Below are 18,941 nucleotides of genomic sequence, written 5' to 3'. Positions count from 1 at the left end.
ATGAATGATTTTTTTCCTATTTCGAGATTATCACCATGACGATTGACTTTTTTTTCTATTTCAGAGACGACATGTGCTGCAGACCTGCTGTTTGCAGGAACAGTCTGTATTGCGAGTGTATCCACATGTTTCATGGTGGTCTCAGTTGGATGTGTGGTGCAGCGTGGTGGTCAACTCCCCTCAGAGACATGATCAGAGCGCTGCTTCTCTCTAATGATGCTGCTCTGGGATGACTCACCCCCCAGCTGACAGACAGTGCTTTATTAGTTTCTGCAAGATAAACGTCTGCCTTTCCATCCCTTCCAAAGTCACATCTCGAGGGTCACTGACGGCCCCGTTCTTTATTTGGTTTATTTATAAACCCTGTCCCTGTGCCTCGGTGAGCTTCTCCACACACCTGGCTCTGCATGACTGATCACATTGATCGAGCCAAACCTCTACTAACAATGAGCTCTCGACAACACCGGCAACGTGCCTTGAACACCCCGAATCCAATGTCCTCACACCGAGTGTCAATCATATCTGTTTTGTGAAATGTCAGCAGCACAATGAGCTGATGTTGAGATAACGGTAGGGTAGAATGTATTTTATATCCAAAACCTTCAATTGTTTATCTGATATTATTACAACAAAAATGCTCATGCAATGCATCATTCAAATGCAAGGGAAATATCAGGAACCTGAGAGTAATTTAAATTTTTTTTTCCAAGAATTAAAATACCTGAGTAAACCAGTGACCCTAAAGGTGTTTGTGGAGTACAATATTAGTCTCTTTGACATGGTCTTACTATTTTTGTTCAATTTAAGTTTTTTTGGACCAATATGTCGTGTTCCCGAACAAAGAGGATATATGGCAAAAAAGGTTAAGTGGTGTAGATGATGGATGGATAGAAGAGTCAATCCCTCTACTGTCCCCAGCAAAGGTCTATATAAATATATATAAAATATAAAATCTATCTTCTAAAAAAAAAAAAAATCTAAATGTAAATGTAATGTACGAAAAACATGAACTGCTAGAAAGGAGGAAAAACAGTCGACTGTATCCGAACGTTCGCTGCCTGTGTTTGTTTAGTTTCTTGTAGATGACCCCATTCAGTTCCATTCCCAATCCCTTGGGAGAGGACTCTTTAGTCAACTGTCCTGGATTGGGAATCATATTAATCATCCCCAAAATAAAATGATTCTTGTTGGTGTTACTCCACTTGTTTAACTCTGACTCTCTAACAAAGTGCACAAAGGCCAAGTTTTATTCTGTTGTATCTGATATTTTAGGAGTCAACTGAAAAAGACAATAGCTGCATTGCACAAAACCGATCAGGAGAAAGAAAAGATATGTTAATCAGGGAACAAGGTTTACATTTGAATACATAAAGAGTTTCTTTCCCATCTTTTGATAGTGAGCTCTTTCATTTTGACAGCATTATTTAAAAGATCTATCTGATCAGGAATTTATTATTATCAGGAATAATTCATTAGGGCACGTGAGGTGTAGATAGTTTAAGGCAGGATGGTTGACCACATAATGCAGGAAATATGTAGTCAACAAGATTCACTTCATGTAACGTACATTTTGTAAAAGGAATCAATAGTGAGGTACCAAGGATTACATGAAATTGAATGTCCATATAGGCCTATAACATATTTTCTAAACAAATGCGTGAGATATCTTCGGTAATTTCACTGTAACATTGACGTATATTGGAATAATTGGAATATATTTGTGAAACAACTTGAATTTAGCTTTATCAGTAACTGACCACAACACACAACAACCTGCTTTCTTTCAAAATGTTGTTGCTCTTATGATTTCTACTATCGTAGCTAGTTACTTTTGCTGCTGGTACTTAAATCTGCAATTTTAATTCCAATAGTAATTATATCTAAAAAATATTGTACTTTAACATCCATTTAGCAGGAATCTAATTCTTAATTTAACAAGTCACTGGCCTCCATTGTCCTTCTACCTCAATTTCCCATGTTACCATGTTAATCCAGACTCCGTTCTCTCAGCTACATGTACATATCCCCTATGCTTGACTTAACCCTAGAATCATGTTCTTGCTGACTTATTTCAGCCTCTTGAGGTCCTCTGAATTCCACTCTCTCATATTCATGCTCCAAAGAACTAAAGTAGACCATGTGGGAATTACTCCCCCTAGATCTACGTTTTTTACCCGCAACTTCATTCTATGCCCCAGACAAGCTGCCGGCCAAATACATCACCTGTAGGTCTGCTGCTAAGAGCTGTGATCTCACTCCAAAGAGTTCATATCTGAAAACAGCTTAACAGACAACGTCCCTCCACTTCAGTCTTCTGTTCAACATCCATTCATATGTCCTTGACTCATCCAGTTCCTCAACTTCCAATTAAACCTCTAAATGACAAATTGTTTGGGTATGGTCCTTGCAAGTGAAGTGACAGAATTAACGTTGGTTAATAAGTATAGTCACAACTCAGCAACACCTATAATCACCCGCCAAACCTACAGACACCATCATGCTCTGTTTGTCTTTCTCCTTTTCCCTCATTTAAGTCAAGGTACTGTCTGGGGCCTGTAATTAGCTCAGGTGGAATTAGTCAGTCCTCAGTATGTCCTTCCAGACCAGCTGAACAGAACATCTTTCACCCTCACTCCTCCCTCCATCATCCATTCATCTGTCTTCAACATCCAATACCTCAGCTTCCCTTAAAACATTTAAATTGCATCTTGCTGTTGTGTTGTCTTTGCCAGTGAATGTGAAATGAATAGATTGATCACAGAGTGCAGAGCTTATAATCAGGAACCTTGACTGGTTCACACTGGGAACATTTCATTTGAGGCATTTGGGCTTTAAAAGAGCAATTAGATCAATGAGATCAGGGAGAGCAGCAGGAGGATCAGGAACTCAGCATGGATACTTACATATTTATTTAGGGCACATCCTCTCCATCTGTGCCGGCATCAACCGCGACACTGTAAAACACAGAAACAGCCACATCTTATTGCGACTGTGGAGATGCAACACTAGCTGGCACATATCAAAACTCACAACCAGTGAGACACTGGTGGACACAGTGCATGAAGTGTAATAGTCATGATCGCAGCCGACAGAGATAAGCACAGCTAGCTTAAATGCTTAGCGGGCTGCCTTTAGACAGCTGTAGATCTACCCAGTTTATTTATGCACAGACATGGTGCTCATGAATTTAAAATGCAGGCTTCTGTAGATAATTGGGATCAATAAGAGTCATTTATACAAGGTCCAAAGAGACGGCTGAGTTCTTTTCATCTGTGTGGAATCAAGGAACCACAATGCAGTTTGGCAACACACAAAAGTGAATGAGCTGTTTTGGTTGAATCTTCCACCGCATCCATGTTACTCTGGTGTAATGATTCTAACAGCAGAGAATCGACAATTAGTAATGCAGCAACACTGATGTGGAGCGAGCAGCGTTTGATGAATTGCAGGTTTGGAGCCGTGTTGTTGAAGTGCACATAATTGATTTCACGACGATGACCCCAAATGTTCCTCCTGTATATCTACTCGCCAATTTATGTGCAAAGCATGGAGAAATGAACGCTTCTACACTAAGCCGGCTTTCTTTAATGAGCTGTACTCAATATCCATGCAAAGACAAGATTCTCATGAAGTTCATATGCTGGAGTGTGCAGGCTTATGAGAATAATTGGGATCAGAGTCAATGCATATACAAGGTCCAAATAAATTAGTTCTGAATCATCTTTGTGTCATCAGTGATGCTTTAACCGTTGCGTCAATTCTGAGGAAACACAACTTACTGTCCTTTGGTTTGGAACTGTCACACAGCTACTGCAGTATGCTTTGTGACCATTGTGTCAAGGTACAATTGGGTAATGACATGCACGGCGAGTGCTTTGATCAGCGCTAATGACATCGGGTTCTCTGTCCGTTCAGCATTCACTGTTCCACTGAATAGAGAATAGCATCTCAGGTTCAGTCTGAGGACAATACATAGATAATGATTTGCCAGAATTATATAACAGTTCATTTGAAATCAGTTCATGATAAATAATCGTAACTGTATATAGTATATGTCATGTATTTAAAGATATAGATTTTAATATCATGAATTGTTTCATGACACATTTAGACGATAATATACGCTAGATGACACACAAATACACACTATTTCTGCTGCAGTCTTCAAACCTCATATTAGGAGGAGGCACAACAGTAGAGAAGATAAACATGAGTCACCACATTGTGATACTGACAGAGTCATGCAAAAGAAAACATCCCAGCAGCACTCTGGGTGTCTCTAACCTCACAGAAATTGGGACGTTGTTTCTCCTAGAAGGAAAAGAGCTGGGAATCATTGAGAATAAGAACCTAAAAATAGATGAAATGTTTAAAATTTTAATTTAATGAATCATCAGGATTGTATAATTTATATGGAAGCGCATTGATGCCACTGAAAGATTAAAAAGATGAACGCTAAATCAAAACTATCAACTATCAGAACTATTAAAATGTAGTAAATTCGAAATTAGATAGACTTACGAGTAGATAGTAAGTTATTCTTGAAATTTTAATTTTGTAAGTCCCAATTTTTGTTTGCAAAGATTGGATCTATCGGACACTTTCCTTGAGTGATCCTGCAGATTAAATCGGTGCCCTGGTTTGACTCTACACCTAGCAGATATGTCTTTAACTGGACAGAGAGCTACACCTTTGAATGCCTTTAAAAACAAGAAACAATGCCTTCATCCTACCACACAAGATATTGTCAAAATCTGTCAGCTGGAGCTCTGCCACACTGAGTTTAGAGCCAAGCTGACTCTTGATCACACAAACGCTGGGAGAGCCCAGTGTACTGAAAAGGGACGATGCTAGTTCATCCTCTGTCTGCTCAAAGACTGAATCATTAAAAAACACTTAAAGCTGCAACAAATCAATGCTAGACTAAATTACCTCATGAAAAAAAGACAATTATTACTTATCCTGGCCTCTGTTCATCTAAGCCCTATATTGTTTGTTGCTCTTTGTTTGGATTTTGCTTGTGATTGGTTGTTTTCAGCAGCATTCTAATTAACCATCTTCACGCCTCTTAAAACCCCTCCCCCTGTGCATTTAGCAGCTGAAGAGCAACTGATAATTTAACTTAAAGCCATCAGGGGGCCAGAACGATGACTCTAAGCTGATGAAAGCAGATGTTGCTCAGTTTAACTGAGCAAGCAACTGTTTGCTAACAGGTTCATCAGCAGTGCTATAAGATGATGATATGTCAGCGTTTACAATTCCCCAAGAGACCAAACCAATCAATGAATGTATTTTTGATGGTGATACATGACTAAAATAGTAATAGGTTGATACTTCACATATGATTAGTTTGGCATCAGACCACCTATGTTCATCTCTGTTTTGACTGTAAATAAGATGCTGTAGTCTAAAAAATGTTATAATCTCTGTCATTTCCTTTGGTCTGTATGTCATTTTTGCAATACACAAACACATAAAGATACCTTTTTTACTTGATTGAATTCATTTGGTCTGAGATTAAAATTTAAGATTTTAAAATGTGCATCATGTATAGATTGGCCTTACTGAAAGCATCTGTGGAACAGTCAGTGGTTATGACATCAACATTGACATAAACTTGACTCCCAATATCATATGTGTCTATTATCATTTCAGAGTTTGTTAACATGTGTTGGGTGGGGATTGTCTCTACATATGAAAACAAATGTTGTGTAAAATATTGTGGAGCTGTTTTAATATGAGTGGGGACCATAGACTCTACAGTATATAACGATGGACTAAGTGTCTCCACTTCCTCCCACTTTTCAGAAATTAAGCTAAAATGTCCTGTATACGAACACTGCCATCTTGTACATTTGAAACCAGAGACTTTGAGAGTCTTTGAGTAGCAATGGGGGATATGGCAGTGGTGGTGAGATCCTGTCAATATACACGCTTGACCAATCACTAGTTAGTCATAGCAGTCAATCATAATGTTTCATAGCATCAAATAACCAGTTAAAACCAACATTTTCAGAAAATAACACGTTTGATAAACCTTATTCAACATCTACATCTACTATAGTCTGGCCAATGTCCCACCCATTTACATGGAGGAGGTTGGATGTTTGACCTATGTTGCAGACATGAAGCAGTCATGTCGTCCATCTTATTATACAGTCTGTGGTTGAGACTGAAAACTACACCCAAATCTACGACTTGACTGTTGGAGGTTGAGTGTATTGTGAGTAATGAAGCACCAAATGATAATTTCTCTGGTTCAGTTGATTTTGGTCTATTTAAAGGTGCTTAAAGCAAGAAGGATCAAGCATTGGTCTAACTGAACACAGGAGATCTCACTATGTTGGACTAAAACTAGACCTCAAACAGAAAGCTGCATGTGCACATCGGATTCAAACCCTCAAAGTTGCTACCCTTTTTTAAACCCCTCTTTTCGTTTTTACTAACATCACATCTCTGACTTTACAGGGCACTTGTGCGATTAAAATGAAGGTAGATGGAAGAGTAAATGGTGCTAGTCTGTTTAGCCTGAGTCTCGGGCTGCTGTGTCTAATTCAGGAGGTGATCTCCCTCTGGGATGTGGAGTGCTGTGAGGCAAAGATAACTGCTTCTTATCTGGATCTGGTCAGTCAGGTAGGAGAGCTTGTGGCCCTGCAGAACACAAGCAGGGATCTCAGTGCTACACGAGTCTCACAAGCACAATGGGAACTAGAATGTAGATTAATTTTCCTTTCTTTCTAATTAAGTGCCAGGCATTTTAATTATGTCTATTATCTTCTTGCAACAAGTGTTTTTTTCAACCAGGCTAGCAGCCAGATGACTGCTGTGGTGTATGTAATGCCTGTTTTGAATTGAAATCAGACAGGGAAAAGAAAAGGATTAAAAACAGTGAGTTGAGATTCAAGCAGAGAGAAACCTCGCTGCCTTCTGTTGGAAAGTCCGATATGAGTCCAGCCTGGGTTGTGTTCGCAAACAGCAGGACACAAACACAGGCAGCTCAGCCAACTGTGTCAGCTAAACCTCTCAGATTTAGAGAGTGAGTAAGGATACGCAGGTGACCCTATGCTTTCAACACCAGGATGCTGATTTATAGTTTTTCAAAGTTCTGGTTCCCGGTACATTATTTGACACATTGAAACATCGCAAAGATGAGACAACCTTTCTTTCTTCTTAAGGTTAATTCAGATCAATGCCTGCTTACTGACATGACTATGATTGACAGAATGGTGACGTCGTGGCATAATTGTGGATGTTGTGTCCAGATGGTATCTCGGCTCCAGGGATCTTAATGTCAGTTGAGCACTTTAAGTCTTAGAAATGATGTGCAGTCATGGTCCCCAGAGGATGAGCATAAGCCTTTTTAAGATATGAATTTAAAAAAATGGAATCTGGCCTTTGTTTCAGACTTTGGCTATCACATAAGAAGAATACAAGCAGGAGATTGGATGGGTCGGATTTGTTCACAACAACAGAAAAATGTCAGTATATTAAGTAAAGGTGCGCCACCTTAGAGGATGCAGGACATGATGTTTAGATTCCATCACGTTTTTGTTTACAACAGATTGTCACCATCGTTAATCCTTATTTCCAAAAACATTCAAAACTTGTTGTCTTTCCAAGTTGAAATCTTCACCAGCATCTTCTTTGTGTATGACACCTCTTTTTCAACCTGGAATTTGTATTCCTCCAGTTTTGCATTTGTTGGGTGTTAGAAATGTCATCAACATGCCCACCTACTCGCTGTGAATTTTCCTGCTGTATTCTCACATTGGGTCTTTCTGACATTTTACAGACATTTTACCAGGGGACTGGCAGAAAAAGTTCCAGAAAATGCTCAACTGACTCTGGCATTTTTGTTCTTACATTTTGTGCATGTCTGAAAGCAGCATACCAACATAAAGATGATATTAGAGGTTGTGGGATTTGGATTGCCATAAAATTTGGTTCTGAACTGTAATAACTTTTCATCATGTGCCATTTATTTGGTCCAGTTCTGGAATTTACAGTGAACTGGTGAATATTCTAAACATACCAGTTAACCTTCACCATGTTGACTTTGTTTCTTTGAGCATTTAGGCTTCCTTCATTTAGCATTTAGCGCAAAATGTGGATAAATCAGTCCTGTTCAATAACCGTGCTTGTTCGAACCGTAGGGAAGAGCAAACCAGAAAGTGTGTGTAAGAGCAGCCCATCTCAGAGGAGTTGGAAAGCATTCAGTGTGACAGCTTTCATTGTCTCACAGCGTCTTTCTTACAGCGCCAAGCAATAATTACTGACTCTTGTTTGTCCTCTAGTACCTACAAGCTCTTCCCACCTCGAAACACAGTTGATCAGACCAGCTGCAACAGCCCTGTGCTGCCCTCCACTCGCCACCTTTTCCTATCGCAAACCTGGAGAACAATCATCTCTCTGAACAAAAAGCTCCATTCATCAGCCTTTTATCGTCAGCTAAATAAACACTTACTTTAATTTATTAGAGGGGATATATAAGGAGATATTGTTGATTCAGTTGCTCAGTGATTAATTATTAATGTAGCAAGTGGAGCATGATTCAGGATTAAAAGCTGACAGGTATCTTGCCTTGTAGCCATGTGAAGCTTCAGATCTATTGTTAGTTCTCTCACCAAGAGAGGGCTCATTTTTTATAGGCCATGCAGAACCCGTTTGGTCCTGTCACGTCTGATTCTGCAGATGAGCACTGACATCCACAAGGACATATGGGAACGATTTGACGTCACCGACAACAACAGACACAGAAAAAGCTCTTTCCCCACCTTGTGATGCAGAGGAGGTGAATTTTGGTCAGAGTGCTTCATGGTGTCAAAGACGTCACACTCTCAGGGGTGTGAACCACAGGCGGAGTGAAGTTCTCTCTAACTGACTGTCAGAACTTCCACTCATCCACACTGATGAACCCACATACTCAGACAGACCCGATTTTCTGACAGCTTGGAAACAGATGAATTCACAGCGCAAAACACATTTTGCTCTGAAAGTTTTTTAAAGCCAAATCTTTTAGTCTACCTTATTCTACCATTAATCACATCGTAACTAGTAAAAGGTTCACATGAAAGAAATCTTCATCCGATAGCTATTAATCCCTAACAGTGCTTTAAAAACCATGGATTTTGCCTTTATATACCAGGATATAAATGTTAACTGTGTCAGTGCTTGGTATCTTTGTTTGAACACAACATTGGTGACATGAGAAGACAAATAATTTTTCACTGTTTTTGTTTATAAGCTGTACATCTTGACCCAACTCCTGTGAATTAAAGACCCAGAAATCTTGTCTCAGAGATAAAAATCACTGACCGCATATCAACGGCTGGGAATTTTCTCTTTAGTGTTAAAGGAGATAACTTATTTGATTCTGCTGTCAGATCGGGGGGGACACATCTTACCAAAACATCAATTTTACCACTAATTACTTCTGTGGTTGGTGAGGCGCTGGAGAGAATCAAAGAACCTGCCTGAAACTGCACCAGAAAAAACACTTGTTGATGTAGAGGTCAGGTGGAAAAACGCTGAAACATGAGAACAGAGCGGGAGTGTTCGAGTGTTCAGTTTGGATAGCCATGGTAAAATTCTTAATGATAATAACAATGCTGCCATCTGTGGATAAATCCTGACCACTTGATTAGTGACAAACCATTGCCTCCTATTCCGATATCCAATTAAAGGCTCCACAACAACCCCTAATAAGTGGGGTGTAGAGCTGATAAGCAACCAACTCTGCAGCTTCAAGCCCTCCGCTTCATTAGGAGGATGTTGAGCTAAAACAGAAAATTCAACACGGAGGACATCAAAGTGCCCACTCTGCAAAATGAGTAACAAACTCCTTATTAGATATGCACCAATCTCCTAGGATACGGCCAACATACACAATGATCATCCAGCAAAATTATAGCCTGTATAATGCTATTGAATAATGCTCTATTCAATTACTGCTTGCCAGAGGGGCAGGTGTTGGTGTGCACTGTGAGACGTGAAAGAACAGAGAGAGTGATGAAGGAGAAGGAGACAGACGAGCCTCCTTCTCCTTCATCACCAGTTCGATCTTTTTAAGATTTAAAGTATGAGAAAGTAGCACTTCTCAATTTTAAAAGATCAAAGAGTCTGAAAATGTGTTTGACTTCATGGGACATGATCGTGAGTGGAAAGAAAAAAAAAAAAAAACTTGCAGTGTAAGTAAAGGATGGCAGGTTTCTAAGGTGGACTGGAGGCATTTTCCTAAATCTGCCGAGGTAGGAGGGCTGCATGGAGCAGCCCTGTGCAAAGCTGCAGCAGGGTTTGTGCCAGTTCATTGCTGTCACATCCCACACATTCACTTGATACAATCGCAGAGACACCAAATGCCATGAGAATGTCAAACTCTGTCTTTAAAGAGACAACCAGCACAGAGCAAGAAACAGAGGCTCAACAGAGGATATGCGCTGCGAAGAAATTAACTTGTGTGTCGAAATGCAAATGCAATTGTCGAGATGGAAAAAAAAAAAAAAAATCTCCCTTATGAGTTGTATGAAAAACATGCTTGTGTGGATTTTTATATACTCACAATATCAAACACTTCTTATGAAAGAAGCTTTACATCAGCTCAACAGTGGCGCAATGGAGATGAGTTTTGCATGAGTGCGGGTTGGTATACACATAGTTAATTACAGTTTCAATTAGCATGCATCATCGAATATTTGATCAAATATAAATCCTTAAATCTTTTAAAGGAGACATGTTACATCGATGCTTTCTTACCAAAAGTTCCATGAGGAGGTTGATCAGGGTTATTGCAACAGGCAAAACAGGCAATTACGTTGGGCCCCATACTGAGGAGGCCCTGGAGAATGGCTGATGATGATTAAGATCGGTTTTGTACAAGATACTGTGGTTGCCAACCCACTGAGGAGACCCAATGCCAGCTTTCTGCCCAAAACTTCAAAAATGTAGATTTTTGGTTTAATACTATAAGGTCTAATGCATTTTGTAGATAAAATTGATAATCAAGGGGGGTAGAGGTTGGTTTAGTTTAATCCTGTCTCTCTCTCTGTCTGTACGCACTAACGTTCAGTGCAGAGTAAATGTCCACAAAAATGAACCGAAACAACACATTATGTGTCTGACTATGGCTCTCAACATTTTCCTGCCATCCGTGCTAATGTTGGCACTGCAGAGGAGCTGGTATTGGCATGTTTGTTGTTGCAGGCTAGCATGTTCTGAGTTTCCAATCTTAATGCTAAACTAAGCAATTTGTTTTCATGCAGACATGAGAGCAGTGCATGGTACCAATCTCATCTAACTCAGCATGAAAGCTAATAAAACCATATCATTGTAGAGTTGGTTGTAGCAGCTTCTTATGTGTTGTCTGATTGTGTCCCATTCTTCTCAATATGTATATATGTATTGATGCCTTTTTAAAAATCTATCGACCCTTGACAGCTACTAATCTCTGTGATGTTGTTTGACTTGAATAAAATCTGAATGAAAATACTGAGTTCAAAGTTTGTTGTGATTAATCCAATTTAACACATTATATATAACCCATCTTAACACTGAAATATTATCAAATGTTATTTCATTTGTATATGTCACCAGTTATCCCAAAAGACAGCCTATAATATATTTGAAGCCACACAAATCTATGTGGCTTTGGATGTCAGGCTTTATTTACGTCTAATTTAACATATCAACACAACCTTCTTTTTTCAACTTGTCTGACATCACTATTGTATTTCCCGTCATCCTCCGTCAAGTGATTAAGCCAGAACTAAGATTTCAAAAATGTACATGGTGTACACATCAGGGTGTGGCAGAATAGGGTAATCAATTTCAAATTTAATTTTGATTGATTTGATTCTATTTGCATTTTCATTTGATTCAAATCCCTTTTCTTATTCTCTCTTCTTGAATGCTGATATCAGTTGGGATAAAGGCTACAGACGTCACAATTTCTCTGATAACTTTTACTTGTACTTTGTCAGGATCTATAAATACTCTCAGAGCTACAGTAGTCTGTTGAGTAAAAAAATCTCACAATGCAAATTGAAGAAATGGTTATATTTAGATATGAGGGTAGGAAGAGCAGCAGCTGCGATGTAAGATATCTGAAAATGGAAACTGCTCCCCGGGGTGGCAGCGCTTATTCTCCTCACTTTAATTATTTATTTCCCCTTTATAATATAGCACCGGTAACCAGAAGATCACACTGAATGAGGACTGCTGATGTCACACTGACTCCCCAGGCTAATGAATGTGTTTAAGCTTTGTCCTTGGTCTGGTCCCTGTTCCATCATGTCCCTGTTGACATCAGGGCTGTCCATGTCAAGTGCACAAAGAATTTAATTGTCCATTGTAGCAGTTGCTCTTTAGATTTTGTATTCCAAAAGCATTGAAAAAACAGAAATAAAAAAGAAGAATAAGTTGGGGGCATGTTACAGGTTCCTCTTTGTAATTTGATTCCAAGAATAATACCTGTGCTCTTCTGGACATAGAAACAACATTTCATTCATTGACTTCGACCAAATAGATATTTGTCCAAATCAAGACTATCTCTATCAAACTGCCTCTTGAATAGGAGGGACACCTTCTCCTGACTCGGTGACTACAGTATACGCGCAGTTTTATAAACCCATCTTTTCCATTTGCCTCGTAAACAACATGTCTCCAGGGAATGGGAAGGCAATCACAGGTGAGAAATCACTGCCAGCATTGATGACTGCAGTCCTGAGACGTCAAGTGCTTGGATGGTTGCTTGGATAGTGATCAGTCCCAGTCTCAGAGGAAAAGAGCAGGGGTCAGATTAATGATTGAACATGGTGGTAGTGATGGTGGAGGCTTACTTTGGCAAAGTAGGGAGAAATAGCCCACCACCATCAAAGAAAAGTATTTGAGTAAATGTCATAAAAGCCTCCTGGTCCTTGCTGGAATGTTCTTTGTGTGATTTACCTGTTCCTTGCTGGGCTGAGAACATCACTGTTCTCATTAGAAAATGCTTCAGTGCCGTCTCATAGCAACCTAAAAATAGAAATGTCCCTATTAGGCTGTATAGCTGTGATAGCTGTACCAGTTTTGGTCTCCTTGATTGTGCAGTAAATAGGTGTGAAATATTGTTTTGCTACATCTCTTAATTTACTGAGCAGTGAAACATGCCAATCACAGACACAGCTGGCTGCAGACCTGCATAGATTATCCAGAGATTACAAAGTGATGGTTGTGTCATGGTAATAATCACTGTTTAGAGGATTATGGTTTTATTTTGGTGTGTAAAAGAAAAGCACATGAATGCAGCATTTCTTCAAAAAGGAGAGTGATGGTGATGGAGGACAAATTCCCCTTTTTCACATTCTTTCAGGGGAATTGTCTCAGCTGTGCCCTTTAGTGCGTTGCAGACAGGAAACCTGCCTTTATTCTAACAACACACACTGACGCTCCACACTGTGTGAGAGATGAAATCTTATTTATAGCCCAGACTTTCTATATCTGAGGCATGGTTTCACAATTTTAAAGAAAAAGAACATTCATTCTCCCGTTTCCATCATCAGTCTGCATCATGTCATTTACAAATGATTGTTATTGCGTAATGATCGAAACACACACACGTGTTTGAGAGGTATAACACCCTCGGTTTGTTGTTGTCCTGCACATGTAAAGATCAGGAGGAAGGTTTTTTTTTTCTCATCAGACGCATTTATTTCTGTCAACTCTGACGTCAAGAGAATACACGTTTCATTCAACAGGCAAGAAGGTAAGTTATTTATAACCCACAGCATCTCCAGATTGTGATCCTTGAGTGCGCAGTGAAAGGAATAGTCCCCATTGGACCAGATGTAGTGCGCCTCCATAACAAAAGCCACGCAGCTCATGCGTTATGGTGCCAGAGAGACGCGGCGCCCTGTAACCTAAACTAGGACGCGTTGATGGGAAACACAAAAATAGGGATATTGCGAAGAACTGCCACAAAACTTTCTGTGTCTGAATAATACATTTCAACCCCGATTTCGTCCTTCTTATACATGACAGAGCACCGGGTACTTCGAGCATGGAAAACCATCTCCTCCGACCAGGTAAGAGAAATAACACACACTTAAGTTTCTCTGCGTAATTATATAACTGCAGAATTATGGAACGCGAATTAGATTGAATTGAACTTTATGTCGTTTTTCCTGCGTCGCTGCTTTTTTTCATCTCATAGAAAGATTAAATAGATGACTTTTTACATGACATTGCATTTGCCGATTATATTTGCATGTTTGCTTGATAAATAAAATGTCAAATGCAGGATTTAATGGAGAAATAGAGGACCAGCCCAACACATTGTAGTGGAGCGCGTCTCTGCCTCCAAGTCATCCAAAATGAGAACCACTGACAGCGGCTCGCGCTGTGCTGTAATTTAATGTCGCCTGTCTGAACAGATGATCCGATGTTTTTCTATCGTCATTATTTTTACATTTAGGTCAAAGTTATCCCGTTGACACATCTTGTTCCAGTCATTAGATGAACTGGTGTTTATACGCACCCACAGGTTGGTGGATGCTTTTGTTCGTCGTTCGTGCTTTCCCCATAAATATGGTTGAAAAGCTGCTTTGACATTGAAATGCACATGGATTTTATTTTACATCCAAACATAATTACCTGATCATCCATCAGTAGAGTACGAGAATCTAACAGGTGCTGTGACCATGCTGTCTCCTGCAGGCACATGGTTTTTGTGTATTGTTCATGTGTATGATCAGTTTCCACTTAACTACATTTTGTACATATCATCTCAATCTGGCTTTTGTGTAAATTATGCATTTCCTGTATGATAAATCTGAAGCCTAATAGTAAGATATATTTGCAATCTGTACATAGTAACAGACTGCCACCTGCTGGTGGTGATGAGAACAAACAATATGAGTTTATAAATGCTTATATTTTGTTGTGTGGACTGAACTACTTTAATGATTTTTTCAAAGGGCTGTGAGCTTTAAGTTCAACGCTGAGAAGATCTGTGATTGGTTGGGAGATGGCCGACATCCTGGAGCTGCGGACAGATGGAAACTCGCTCCTGAAGGCAGTATGGCTCAGACGCTTGAGACTCACCCGGCTCCTGTTGGAAGGAGGTGCCTATATCAACGAGAGCAATGAACGAGGAGAGACGCCTCTCATGGTGGCCTGCGTGTCCACGCACACCGACCAGCAGAGTGTGAGCAAGGCAAAGCTGGTGAAGTATTTGCTGGACAACAAGGCAGACCCCAACATACAGGACAAAACAGGCAAGACAGCTCTGATGCAAGCCTGCATCCACAAGGCTGGACATGAGGTGGTGGATCACCTGCTGAGCAATGGAGCTGATCCGAGTCTGGAGGACAGGAGTGGAGCCTCAGCCCTGGTCTATGCCATCAATGCAGATGATAAGGAGACACTGAAGCTGCTCCTGGACGCATGCAAAGCTAAAGGCAAGGAGGTCATCATCATAACCACAGACAAGTCACCTTCTGGTACCAAAACTACCAAACAATACCTGAACGTCCCCCCATCACCAGAGCTGGATGAGAGGTCCTCCCCAGCATACTGCACCTCTCCCTCTGATATTGATGTTACTGCATCTCCCACTCCTGAGCAAGAGCAACAAAATACAGTTTTCAGCTTTCAGACAAAGCTGAAAACTTCTAGTTCAGTTGCGAAGCTTGCCAGCGGGCCCACATCTCCAACACGGCGACCTGTGAACCCCAAACGTGCACGTTTGCCTCAGCTGAAAAGGCTGCAGTCGGAGCCTTGGGGGCTAATTGCTCCCTCAGTCCTGGCTGCAGCCGCTGCCCATGAGGAGAGTAAGAAATCTAGCTCTGATGAGGATGTTGTTTCAGGGGTAAACGGACTCTCTCTGAGTAAGAGATCGGTTTTATCTCGACAGAACAGCGTGGATGGGAAGGACAGTTTATTCCCACTGGTAGGTGAACAGGTCTGCAAAATGACAGCATCACTGTCAGGTCCTTCAACGTCTAAGGCATCATATGAGAGGTCTCTAAACCAGCACCAGCCACTGGCACGGCGCAGTACTGTTCCCACAGAGCAGGAGAACAGCAGCTGCAGCAGTGGAGTGGCCAATCTGAGAGACACAATGCACAGGAGACGTTTGGGGAACAATCATTATGACTCAGACTCACAGCTCTATTCAGACTCTGCGATGTTAGATTCTCCTAAGGTCCCAGTGGAGCGAAGAAAACTAAACACTTCTCCTTTAGCAATGCTGACCAGCTCCAGAGAGTCTCTCGACAGCAACGCCAGCACATCCTCTCCCAGCACAGCACGCAGGCGTCCACCCGGCCTCCTGGAGAGGAGAGGCTCGGGCACGCTGCTGCTGGACCACATCTCTCACACCAGGCCCGGCTACTTGCCCCCTCTCAATGTCAACCCCCACCCTCCCATCCCGGACATCAGGACTTGCAAGCCTTCCTCACCTCTCTCCACAGGTTTAAGATCTATAGCTCCAGTAGCACCGAACACACCAAAGAGAGGCGGCCTGAAGTCCAAGAAGAAACTGATAAGAAGGCACTCTATGCAAGTGGAGCAGATGAAGCAGCTTTCGGATTTTGAAGAGCTGGCTCATTAGTTTGTGACGTGATTATGCAGCACAGTTTGTGGGAGTAGAGATGTTAACTTGTCAAAAAGCACGTTCACAGGTTCAGTTCACTCAACCATCTAGATGTTGAGTAATGTATCATTTAGATTTTTACACACAGATATATATTTACATTATAGATATATATATATATATACATGTGTTTGTGTACTTGTATATCTTTGTGAGGATCCTTTTTGAGTCTAGACTTTACGGATTGAGGACATTTCGGAAAAGTGAGGATCGTTCAGCTCGTCATCACTGTTACTGTTAAAGGGTTAAGACTTGCTTTCAGGTTTAGACTTAGTATTAGATGTAGATTAGTTGAGATGGTTAAAAAAGCGGCTGGAAAAATATATCATGCCAATGAGTTTCCTCACTGAGATGCAAGAACAAGAATGTGTGTGTGCGTGTGTATGTGTGTGTGTTTTGAAACTGAGCAATATAGATAGATTTCCTCCCTGTGCTACAACCAACCTGAAGGATTATCGTCTTTTGACTTCACATCTGCTGTATAGGTGTTACAGTTTTGAATGTAACTGCCAAGACATGGTACTTTTCCTCTGATCTAGCTCTCTCACATGATGATGTTATGTGTATGGAACACACAGGGTCCATTTGTAGCCAGTCGGCCTCTTGGGTGCACTTTGTCCATATGTAATTAGCACAATTAATGGACTTTCATTGAAAAAGAACAAAACACGTGATGCACTTATCTGAGATGTAGCTTCAAGTAAAATGAAATGTGACTGTTTGTAGCAAATGTGTACAAAGTGCCTTCAAGATGAAGAAACTTAAACAAAAGAGTTGACCGATACATTTAATGTATTAAGATTGTTTTTCATTAATGATGATGTAACCAAAATGTGTTTTATGTCGATGTTGTTGGTTTCACATGGAACAAAATGACCACTCAGAATACATGTGATGTGGATGAACGAACTACATGCCTTAACAAACAGGTAAATCAATGGGCTATGTATAACAGCACTTTATCACCCAAGAGGAAAAAAAAACTCAAAAAGTTGATACTAACAGTGTTTAAAAACAAACTTTTAAAGCACATGAAATTCTTGATGAGTTCAAGTAACACTGAATGACATTTGACCCCTCAGTCCACTGAGACATTGGTGAAACATGTCAATTGAAATGTCATTTCACGCTAATGGCAATCAAAACTAAAGATCATACAGCTTCCATGTTACTTACCTGTGAAGCCTCACTTCTGTTTAGGAATTAAAACATGATTAAATGGATAGTATTTTTGCTAGTAGGTCGTTGTATATTCGGAATAAATGTCTATAACTTGTGTATTTCCCTTATGTTTTTATTTGTTTATACAATTGTCACATTAACCGGGAGCTCAGCTGCTTCAGACCCTCATTAGAAAGAGCACCAGTGTTTCCTCAGGCCCCTCTGAAGTGCATTTGTGCTGCAAGATGACGATCATCATCATCATCATCATCATCATCATCATCATCATCATCATCATCATCATCATCATCATCATCAATGTCACTGTGATTATGTCAGAGCCACCGTAGAGACACTCACATCCTGCAGCTCCTTGGCAGCTCCCTCATCCAGACCCTGAGGGGCTGCTGCAGTTTCAGGGGCACAGTTGCTGTAATCAGTGCAAAATGTAGTGTTAAGCATGAGACCTGTTTCCACTGTGCTGATTCAATCACAGGAATAAGATATGGTGATGAAAGAGGATGGAAATCACAGGGCCACTTGAAATACTCTGATACTAGTAATGTAAAGTATGAATATTCAGATTATTCTGAGATAAGAAATATAAAGATATTTGTCTCTCTTAGGAGGATGATATATTCATATCAGTATTTTCTATCTATTCACATCATCATCATAAAAAGGTGTAAACAACCTTTCTTTAATTCCCACACAGCAAAATTAACACATGGACCAAGTGTCATTTGAGCGAATTACTGAACTGTTAGAAAGCAGAATAGATGGGATCTTAAAGCTCTGTCCTGAAAATGATGCCTGTATGGCATTCAACAGTAGAGTGCATACTTACACCAAGGTACAGTCTCCTTATGAAACCACTATCAAATTCACCAGATTCAGATTTTTAATTTAATCTGCATCTAATTGCTTACACTCATAAAGTTCAGTCCTTAAAAATGATTTGTGGAAATCAATTATTGATTATTGAAATCAATAATAGGTTATTTCCCTAAATCATGCTTCAACCAAGGTTTTGTGGAAATCCGTCCAGTAGTTTTTGTGTAATGGTACGTGGGCCTGCTGGCAACAAACACACATACACACATACAAACAGGGGTGAAAGCATAACCTCCCTGGCAGAGGAAATAACAATTTT

General features: G+C 40.3%; 1 protein-coding gene across 1 annotated transcript; it reads left to right on the top strand.

Annotated features, from left to right (window-relative positions):
* The first annotated feature begins 13,801 nt into the window (after positions 1-13,801).
* ankrd34c (ankyrin repeat domain 34C) lies at positions 13,802-17,903 on the top strand. Its single transcript, XM_020078841.2, has 2 exons — positions 13,802-14,057; positions 14,949-17,903. The coding sequence occupies exon 2, from the start codon at positions 14,999-15,001 to the stop codon at positions 16,583-16,585; it is 1,587 nt and encodes a 528-aa protein (XP_019934400.1). The 5' UTR covers positions 13,802-14,057; positions 14,949-14,998; the 3' UTR covers positions 16,586-17,903.
* The last annotated feature ends 1,038 nt before the right edge of the window (positions 17,904-18,941 follow it).

Source organism: Paralichthys olivaceus, chromosome 7, assembly GCF_024713975.1.
Source record: "Paralichthys olivaceus isolate ysfri-2021 chromosome 7, ASM2471397v2, whole genome shotgun sequence".
Taxonomy (NCBI): domain Eukaryota; kingdom Metazoa; phylum Chordata; class Actinopteri; order Pleuronectiformes; family Paralichthyidae; genus Paralichthys; species Paralichthys olivaceus.
This window is presented reverse-complemented; position numbering and strand designations above follow the sequence as displayed.